At 39.8% G+C, this 9,938-nt stretch overlaps 2 protein-coding genes across 7 annotated transcripts; one reads left to right on the top strand and one right to left on the bottom strand.

Moving 5' to 3' along the window:
• Positions 1–2,923: 2,923 nt before the first annotated feature.
• LOC145061149 (uncharacterized) lies at positions 2,924–5,267 on the bottom strand. Of its 6 annotated transcripts, XM_079008544.1 has the most exons (4): positions 4,905–5,267; positions 4,437–4,540; positions 3,582–4,327; positions 2,924–3,497 (listed from the first exon to the last, which is right to left on the bottom strand). In XM_079008544.1, the coding sequence occupies exons 3-4, from the start codon at positions 4,223–4,225 to the stop codon at positions 3,047–3,049; spliced, it is 1,095 nt and encodes a 364-aa protein (XP_078864670.1). In that variant the 5' UTR covers positions 4,226–4,327; positions 4,437–4,540; positions 4,905–5,267; the 3' UTR covers positions 2,924–3,046. The 6 variants fall into 6 exon arrangements, with proteins under 6 accessions (XP_078864670.1, XP_078864668.1, XP_078864671.1 ...); XM_079008542.1 differs by having other exon boundaries at positions 3,582–4,540; XM_079008545.1 differs by lacking the exon at positions 4,437–4,540.
• A 498-nt stretch (positions 5,268–5,765) lies between these two features.
• Positions 5,766–6,116, top strand: LOC145061918 (uncharacterized). The gene has a single exon (XM_079009510.1). It carries the CDS (start codon positions 5,766–5,768, stop codon positions 6,114–6,116), a length of 351 nt encoding a protein of 116 aa, XP_078865636.1.
• The last annotated feature ends 3,822 nt before the right edge of the window (positions 6,117–9,938 follow it).

Here is a 9,938-nt window from a genome sequence, read left to right as displayed (position 1 = left end):
TAGGATGAACAATGACGGCCATAAGGCCCCTTATATATGTCCCAAACCTGGACGGTTAGGGTTTCGCTAAACAGCGCAGACTCGCCGAGTCCATATCCAGACTCGTCGAGTCCAGTCGTGAACCCGCGACCAGATCCGCGATCCTACTCGGCGAGTCTGAGCTCCAACTCGCCGAGTCCCCTCTTAAAACACCCAAAAATCATAAATATAACGATACCTGGAATTCCGGGCTGTTACAGATTTGGCAACCACAAAAGGGTGAAAATCAACACTTTGGTTCACACCACCAACCTTTCATTATGTTTACTCAAATTTGTGGGGCATCTCAAAACAAATCTATTCTAAGTGTCATTAATATAATGTAAAAATCAGTTCAAGTGTCCAACAATACATGTTCTTGGTTGTATTTATAATACAATATGAATGCCTTGTGTTTTTTCTCGCAAGGGTTTCCATCCAAACATTCATGGTCTTGGTTGTTCTAGTTCCTTTTGTTCATCATCTATAACACGAATCAAAGGTAAAAACAGACATGGTAGGATGAGTCGTCCACAAGAGTCAACAAACCAATCTTTATATAAACGTGTTGGTCCTTAAGGTTATTTCGTTAATCTGTTGAAGTTATAATTCCTCAACGCTTCGTGTTCTGATCTCCAACAAATTGATTTTGGATCCAAATATTATATTGCTTCATAAGGACTGAATTAAGATTTTTGAAAACGAGCTTCAACATGGTTATCACATGCATATGAGTCAAACAAAATATCCAAAGATGCGAATTTAAAAGAATGATCATACTCTTGTCATAAATTAAAGTGCCTTTCAACACAACAAAATTTTATAGCAAATAAATACCATCAAGTTCTACCATAATTACAAATGAAACAACCCGATATGCCACTTAGCGTTCGTCACATTGAGGTTAAACACAACCGATGTTTATTGATGAGGGTCTCTCGATCGCATTAGACAAGACATGGTGACATGGAATCCAATAGTACACTATGAACCTCTAAACTCAAGTTCCTAGTAAGTACATAAAAGATAGTTTTTAGCATTACATATTCATCTTAAAGGATATTGTTAGGCTGGAGGGAGCAGTAACATTTTTAGCATGCTGCCACATGACTTTTAGAAGCCACATAGGATTTTTTCAAGCCACATATGATGTATATAACTGTAGCATCTAGGTAAGGAGTGGTAGCATAAGGTTGTTAAGTCATTTTTATTTTGAAAAAAAACAATGTTGCCCTTCCTTTCCTCTTTCTCTTTCTCTTTCCTCTCGTTTCCCCGGCCAGCGAGCCATCTTTGGCGAGGTACCTAGCGACTTTAATGGGAGTGGTGGAGACGAGGCTAGCGAGTCGGGGCGAGCTTGGCTAGCGACAACATTAAAGCGAGACTTGGATTTTAATGACCATAATAATGAATAAACAACATACCATAATAAGTGAAGAAACCCGAAGAGCGATTCAAAGGGTAAATATTGGTATAAAATCCAAGTCACATAGCTTTACTTGTATATGGGATCAACCTTTAGTTGCTAGTGTTTACGGCTGTACGTATTCGTAGCTAGAGATTCCAATGTAATCACTTTGAAAATAGTTGAATAATGGAAGAACTCGGGTTGCTGCCGGTATGTCGACATACTGAACCATGTTAATTCTCTATGTCATTTTAATGCTTTTATTTGATTGCTTGCATAATCTATATACATGTAAGTTGTAACAATGCCAACCACTCGTGCCGAAACGGTCTTATACCACAGTATATAAAATTATCCTTTATCTACTCACAAGAAAACACAGGTATCAAACGAACTTTGGTAGATTGGATAGGCGGAGAGACAATCACTGGGGCAAATTGAAAAGTGGAAGGACTGAATGAGGAAATGCCCGAACTTCAAACAACTCCCTTCAACGGACGAGTGATGCAGTCTCGAGATCCCCCCTATCTCCATAAACGACCACCTCTGATAATACAAAGTACCTTTTGAATACTATGAATCATCCAAAGAGGGTCAAATGCAAACACTATCTATAATATATGCATCCACAAAATTGGTAATGGCTTGAAACTTCAAATGAGTTCAATCCACAACGAATAACGACCGTAACAAAGATACTAAAACAAGTTAAAAAAAGAAAACATAAAAATATGTGATGGTTGGATTGACATCCTAAGATGACATTTTCAAAAAATCTGATACATATTCATCTTAAAGGATAGCACTTGTTTGATCAGATCTAAAACAGTGAATCTAATATCACTTGTTGGGATTTTATACAACTGTTCACAACCCTGAAACAAACATACACCAAGAAACCAAAAATTAATAATTGCCAACCAAGACACCCACGTACAATATTCAAACTAATTAATACATTAAACAATCAACCAAACAAAAAACTAAACAAATGAAACAAAGAGTTACATTGTTTCAACATCGCTATGCGTCCACATGAGAAGATGGGGAGATCTTTATATATGTACATGACTTGTTTGAAGATGGGTAGATCTTTATATATGTACATGACTTGGCAAACACAGACTAATAGATTGGAAGTTACCATATATATATAGAGGGTTAGGTTATATTGTTCTAACTATCTATTGTGTGCATGTAGGATTGATTTTGGACCAATCATTTTAGTTATTTTATTAAAGTAATTAATGCATATTAGATATTAAAGATATAATGAGCATTAATTAGAACTTCAACATTTAATATGTATTAATTACTTTCTTAAAATAATTAAAATGATTGGTCCAGAATCAATCCTACAAGCACACTATAGATAGTAAAAACATTTGAACCTAACTCTCTCTCTCTCTCTCTCTCTCTCTCTCTATATATATATATATATATATATATATATATATATATATATATATATATATATATATATGAGATTGTGACACATGATGAACACAAGAGTTAAACCGCAAACTCGTTACAAAACTATATTTATACACTGCAGTCTGCTAGCTAAGAATTGGAAGAAAACGCAAGTTTTGTACACTAGGTCTTACAATTGCTTGAAACATACTAAATGATAAACATCCAACCAACAGTCCACCCAAGAAGCAAACCTGCACCAACAAGCCCTAATCCAACAGCAAAAGCCACAGCATACTTACCGATTAAATCATCATCATCATCATTATCTTTGTAACCTGGTTTGGGTGTTTTCCTTTTGGCAGGTTTCACGTTCCATGGAGAAGCTGATGGGATCTTGTTTGCTTTGATTTGGTTATAAAGATTCTCAAGTTGTAGAAGATAGAGCCATTGCTTATATGCGAATAACTGAGAAGCTTGTTTGAATATGAGCTTCACAACATGTTGTTTCTCCTCGTAAGCCTGTTTTGCTGCTTTTTCTGCTTCCCTTGCTCGCGTTTGAGAATGACAGAGTGCTTCTAACAGCTTACGCTTGCTTGGATCCATCTCACCTCCTTCATCAACCGCTACTGTAGTAGTAGTAGTAGTACTACTTAAAGGTCTGACCAGATAAGAATAAATCAAGAAAATGAGTACCAGATTTGAAAACAAAATAAATAAATAAATAATGGTCAAAGTATATTACCTGACAGCAGTACCATGGATGCTTGCTGAATTTTGTGGCTTTGAAAGTCCAAAACAGGTGAAACTTGTGTTTTGACTTTGAGGCTGAGGCAGATCACAATTCTCCATGAAATCTTGTGATCTCTGTGCCACAAAGGATGCCAGGTCATCTTTGTGCCACCATGGCAATGGCAGCTCCTCATGGCTATTCTCACTCTCCCTTTCCATCCAGTGAGGGAATTCAGACCCCAAACTGAACTCATCCACTTGTTTAGAACCAGAATCCATCTCCACAAACTCATAAGACTCTTCCCCTAAATTATAATAACCCTTCACACTTGATTGAGAATCCATAATGTCGACAAATTCCAATGTGCTGCTGACCTGTTCCTTTTGGTACATATAGTTACTAGGGTTAGGCTGCAAATGAAGCCACCACCTTGAGTCTGAAGAGAGATTCGAGTACATGGAGTTGGCAGTGGGAGGGGCAAAATCGTCCACCCCATTCCCATTTGTTGAAGGTCTAGTAGTGTCGGCTTGTTTAAACAATGAAGACGAGGATGCTGGAGGGACGCATGCTAATTTGGGAGCTCTTTTTGCATCTTCTTGGACAAAACAACGGTTTGCAGTTCGCTGCCATGCTGCTCTTGCTTCAGCTGCAGCCATTACTCACTTATTCCATTAATTGCTTCAGTAACACACCTATATACATACATATATATATAGTTTCACCATTTCATTAGATGACACTGCATACTATTTCTATACCTGCCAACAATCAAACACAAGACAGAACGAATACACATATTTTATTTATGTTTGGGAGCAGTTACCAAAACAGTAAGCAAGCAAGTGAATAGTAATATTAAGCCCTTACTCCTATGCTCGACTTAATTGATCAGCGATTTCAGTCAAACCTTGCAGACTTTTATGATATTTTTCTAGAAATTGGGTTTCATCTCAGAAGGAAATTCGCGAAACCTAAATCAAGGCACTCAAAATGATGAACCCAAAATAAATAAATGAACAAAGGATTTGATATTCCGGTCAACAGAATGAAAATTTGAATCAGAAACAAGAACAACAAAGAAAGATCCGATTTTTACAACCAGGTAATACAGAAAGACTCGCAAAAGCTAATTACACAAACATCTTTGAAATAACTAATAATTTAACACATGAGTAATTACTAATCCACCATGGAGATGGAGTTCTGTCATCTTTAATAGCAATAGCGACACATACACAAAGAGTGAGTGAGTGATTAAGATTTAAGAAGAGTATTGAAAACATACGAAGATGAGAGAGAAGGAAGAAACTGAAAGTAAAGTATCTCAATTCTCACCAGAGATTGATGGGAAAGTTGGTGCGGGTGGTAAGATCTGACTGCGAAATTAAGAAGGTGGATTGAATCTTCTTGCTTTATGATGATGTTGAATGAATCACCATCCGTCAGTTCACAATGTTACAAAGATGTGAATTTTGTCCCAGTAATCAATCCACTGTCTTGTCATTTTATTTATTTATTTATCCGATTATTATCTTCTTTTCCCCACTTTTTCTTTCATCATACGACGTCGTTTATCTTTTCTTTATAGCAAAAATTTAACCAAAAACAAAAGTATATTAGGTACTTCAAGAAGATGAGTACGATTTATATGAATTACGGACACTCCATAATTAGCTTGTTGCCGTTTGCCCGTATAAAACTCTCACAAATGCTTGACATATAAAGGTTCGTTAACTTGATAAAAAGAAAAACTGAAAAAACGAGAAAATAAAAAAGAAGAAAAATGACTTAACTAGAGAAAACCGTAAAATGGTATTTTTGTTATATAATAATGTAAGCCTACTGCAGCAATTATTGGCTTTGTAGTAGAATAGAATATTGGTAAATATCTGAGTCATCACACACATGGCAGGCGAAGAAAAGATGAGGTGGCAAGTAAGGATAAGAATTAGATAAAATAGTACATGACTAATGTGTAGGCAGCCTAGACACCTTTGGAAGCAAACTGTTTTATTGGTTCATTCTCTTGTATCTTAAACGCCAGCCGTATTTATTTGTTTAGGTCGGGTCGGGTAAAATACCCATTACAGTTCTTCTATGTAAGACCATGATGTCATCACTCATCTGTTGAGATTATATCTATAGTAAAATAACCAACACTATTAGAAGGTAATCGATACAGGAGAAAAAGGATGGATGGAGGTGCGGCGGCGTAACCCATCCGACAACCGAAAAGAGAATGAAAGTGAATCTAGCTACTTTGTCACGAACATCCCAGACAGAGCGACTAAATTGGAATTCCGAAAGATCTTTTCAAAGTTTGGAAGGCTATCAGATGTATACTTCGGCGGCAAGAAAGGTGTTAACGGGAAGTGCTTTGGGTTTATCAGATTCCAGGGGGTGGAAGACACCAAAGAAATGGAGTCTATGCTGAACGGCACCAAATGCAGAAATAACACGTCGAAGATAAATATTGCAAAGCATGAAAGGAAAATCCCAGGCCAAAGCAGGGTAAGAAAGTTCCAGTGGTGGCTTGTAGAACCGTAGGTAACGGCCATGTGGACAACCGTTCATATGCTCATGTTGCAGCGGGAATCCCTACAATGTCTGGGGGTTATTCTTCATACTCGTGGCAACAACCAATCCCTCTGAGGTCTGACCACTACATGGATAGATGGATAAAAAATTACTGTCTTATTGGCGAGGCTAAGACCATGCACCACCTGGCCCACTTGCTGGAGCTTATTTCCATTCACAGCGAACACCGGCCTTCGGGGTAATATGTTGGGGGCATGTTGGCCCTCATCAGCTTTCATGCTTCGGTAGGTGCACGGGAGTTCCTTGATGGTGAAAAGAATTGGAAAGATATCTTCAAGTGGTTAAAGTGGGGAGATACCGTGGCAGCAAAGTCTGAACGTATTGCATCTGTTAGAATCGTAGGCCTCCCCATACAGCTCTGGAACAAGGCAAATTTCAGAGCCATTCTGGCAAGATTTGGGAAACTAGTGGTACCATTTGATAATATCAAGGAACGAATGGATCTCTCTGTCGTGAAAATTGGAATTTTGACAGGGGAAAAGAAAAAGCTCAATGAGATAGTTCAAGTTGAGATTGAGGGCAAAACTTTCAAAGTGGGGGTGGTGGAATATGAAGATGAACCTTGGTTTCCCTTCGTCTTCGCAAATGAAAAGGATCCCTATGAATCGGAGTCCGATGAGAAAAGTTCGCTTAGCGGGAAATCGGAAGAGGATGACACAAATGTACTCAAGAATGATGATGAGGATGAGCACTTCAGGGATGACTACAATCACAACGAGGATAAGACGGACGACATGGAATTTGAGGATGGCGAAATTCGTCGGGTGGAGATTGGAGATGCTCCTACTCCATCGATTCCTCCGGTGGGCGGTGCTCCGGGACCGGCAGGTGAGTCAATTGTTGGTGAGCCACTCGAGGTGGTTGATGGTGTCGATCAAAGTTCCCCGACAGTTTCCTTGGACTCTAAACAGTTGCGTGAGTGCTTTGTGCATGGGGAAGAGGAACCGACTCCCAGAAATCCTGATGTAAAGGAATGTAACGTCAATAGTTATTCTGGGGCAGATCAAGGGAAAGTGGACACCTCAGAGTGTGGGTCTAGAAATGGATCGGAGTCGGGGTGTGTAGATACCCATAGGGAGCCCATTAATTTTCCTATCAACTTGGCCCAATCAGGTTGTTTTGGGCCTTTTCCCTCCGCTGTCTCATCTCCCTAAGCAAATAATTCTAATCTCATGGCCGGTGACAAGCCCTTGAAATGCCGGACATCTGCCAAATGTAAGAGGTGCCATAGCTCCATGTCTGGGTGCAATCTTTCCCCAATCAATCTTTTCCCTGACTTCGTTCCAGATCCGGTATTTCCACAATACAACCCTCAATCATCCTTCAACATCGCCGTGGGTATGAACCCAGATCATCTTATCGATCATCAAACTTCACATACATGCCCCGTTTTAGCTGATCCCGGCCTAAACTTGAATCCTGGGTTGGCGCCTTCATTTGTGGTTCCAGAAATTGAAGCTACAGCAGTTGTGGGAGCCATAATCGGTTTTGATATTCAACCAGACAATCCGGTGTTAGTCGAAGTCCTCAGTGGCAACGGTGAGCAAGAAGGTCTCCAATGAATTTCTTGTCGCTAAATATCAGGGGGATGGGGGAGGATCACAAGGTCTCCTGGATTCGCAGATTAAGGTCGGTACACAACTTATCTTTCATAGCTATACAAAAAACTCAAATACTAGATGCTGAGCATATTGATGTTGCTGCTTGTTGGGGATCGAGCGAGGTCGGTGTTAGTCGTATTAATTCTTATGGTAGGTCTGGGGGTATTTTGAACCTATGGGATGCAAGACTATTCAAATCATCGGAGGTCATTTCCTCAAGGCATTATCTGATTAATATTGGCAGTTGGGTGGGTGTTCAGAAGCCCGTAATTTTTGCTAATGTATATGGACCACAACTAGTGGCGGATAAGGCTAGATTGTGGAAGGAATTAAAAGAAATAATTGAAACCAAGGATGGGGTGTGGGTCCTCATGGGGGATTTCAACGCTGTTTGAAGACCTGAGGAGAGGTTTAACTCTGTTTTTTGTCGAAGAACTGCCCGTGATTTCAACGAGTTCATCAGGGATTCAGGATTAATGGAGCCAAAGATGGGAGGATTTCGTTTCACTTGTTTCAGGGATGCCGATACAAAACTAAGTAAGCTGGACCGCTTCCTTCACAGCCCCTGTTTCCTTGACATTGCCTCTAATGTCACTGTCACAAATTACTTAGAGAACTATCGGACCATTGTCCGATTCTTCTATCGAACAGTAGACGAAACTTTGGCATTCCCCCATTTAAATTGTTCAGTTCTTGGATGCTTAGAGACGGATTTGAAAAGGCGTTCAACACCAGTTGGAATAACTTTGTGGGTTTTGGTACACCAGACCAATACCTACCTGCCAAGCTAAAACATGTCAAGAAGGGTATTAAGGAATGGAGGGCTGTTGATCATCCAAAAGAGGAAGTGGATCTACGTAATCATAAACTTGTTGTCGAAAGATTAGATCATGAGGCAGAAAAGAGAAACCTTACAGAAGTGGAGCTTGAGCAAAGAAGAGATAGCTTTAAGAAGGTGGCGGAAATAGAGAAATTCAAGGCGTTAGACATCAAACAGAAATCACGAATCAAATGGGCTGTTGACGGTGATGAGAACACCAGATTTTTTCATGGGTATGTGAACAACAACAATAGGAAAAATGGGATTGATGGTATTATGATAAATGGGAACTGGTGTACTGATCTGAGTCTGATCAAGATGGAGGCTTTCAATTTTTTTGCTGAAAAATTTAAGGAGAGATGGCCTTCCAGACCTAAACTTGTTAGCAGACATTTCAAGCAGATCCTTCCGACTGACAACGAGCTGCTTGAAACCCCTTTTACCCTCCAAGAAATAAAAGATGCGGTCTGGGCTTGTGGTAATGAGAAGGCCCCAGGACCAGATGGCTTTTCGTTCAAATTCTATAAAAAATATTGGGATGTACTGTTAGGTGACATAGCTGCGGTGGTAAAACATTTCGAGAGGTATGGGAGGATTGATCAATCGTGTAATTCCTCTTTTATATCCCTAGTTCCTAAAATCAAAGACCCGTCCTTTCTTAGTGACTATCGACCCATAAGTCTCATAGGCTCCATCTATAAAATCATTTCCAAGCTTCTAGCAAGCAGGCTCCAGATGGTATTGGGAAATTGTATAGATGAGGTACAATCTGCTTATATGGAGGGGCGAAATATACTTGGCGGTCCGCTTGTTGTCAATGAGGTGTGCTCGTGGGCCAAGGCGTCGAAGAAGAAGCTATTGCTATTCAAGGACGACTTTAACAAAGCATTTGATTCTATTAATTGGGGGGTTTTTGGATGCAAATATGAAATCAATGGGCTTTGGAGACATATGGAGAGGATGGATTAAGGGGTGTCTGGAATCTGCAAACTCATCAATACTCATCAATGGTTGCCCGACGGATGAATTCCCCATCACAAAGGGTGTCCGACAAGGAGACCCGCTATCCCCATTTCTCTTCATCATTGCTATGGAGGGACTATCGGTATCCATGAGGGCAGCCTGTGAACGAGGTGTTTTTAATGGAATTAAAATTCCAAATGGAGGGCCGGTCATATCTCATCTACTATACGCGGATGACGCGTTATTTCTTGGTGAGTGGTCGGAGGATAATATCAAAAATCTGTCGAGAATTCTTCATTGCTTTCATGTTGCATCGGGCTTAAAGGTGAATTTCAACAAATTACGAGTATTTGGAGTTGGTGTAAGCACGCAAGAGGTTACAAGGCA

Source organism: Lactuca serriola, chromosome 7 (assembly GCF_051521515.1).
Source record: "Lactuca serriola cultivar US96UC23 chromosome 7, Lser_US96UC23_V15, whole genome shotgun sequence".
Lineage (NCBI taxonomy): Eukaryota > Viridiplantae > Streptophyta > Magnoliopsida > Asterales > Asteraceae > Lactuca > Lactuca serriola.
This window is presented reverse-complemented; position numbering and strand designations above follow the sequence as displayed.

Coding starts and splice junctions, on each gene's coding strand:
- LOC145061149 (XM_079008542.1), bottom strand. CDS start 4,225: ATGGCTGCAGCTGAAGCAAGAGCAGCATGGCAGCGAACTGCAAACCGT. Junction 3,498..3,581: donor ATCCATGGTACTGCTGTCAG/GTAATATACTTT, acceptor TTATCTGGTCAG/ACCTTTAAGTAGTACTACTA.
- LOC145061918 (XM_079009510.1), top strand. CDS start 5,766: ATGGAGGTGCGGCGGCGTAACCCATCCGACAACCGAAAAGAGAATGAA.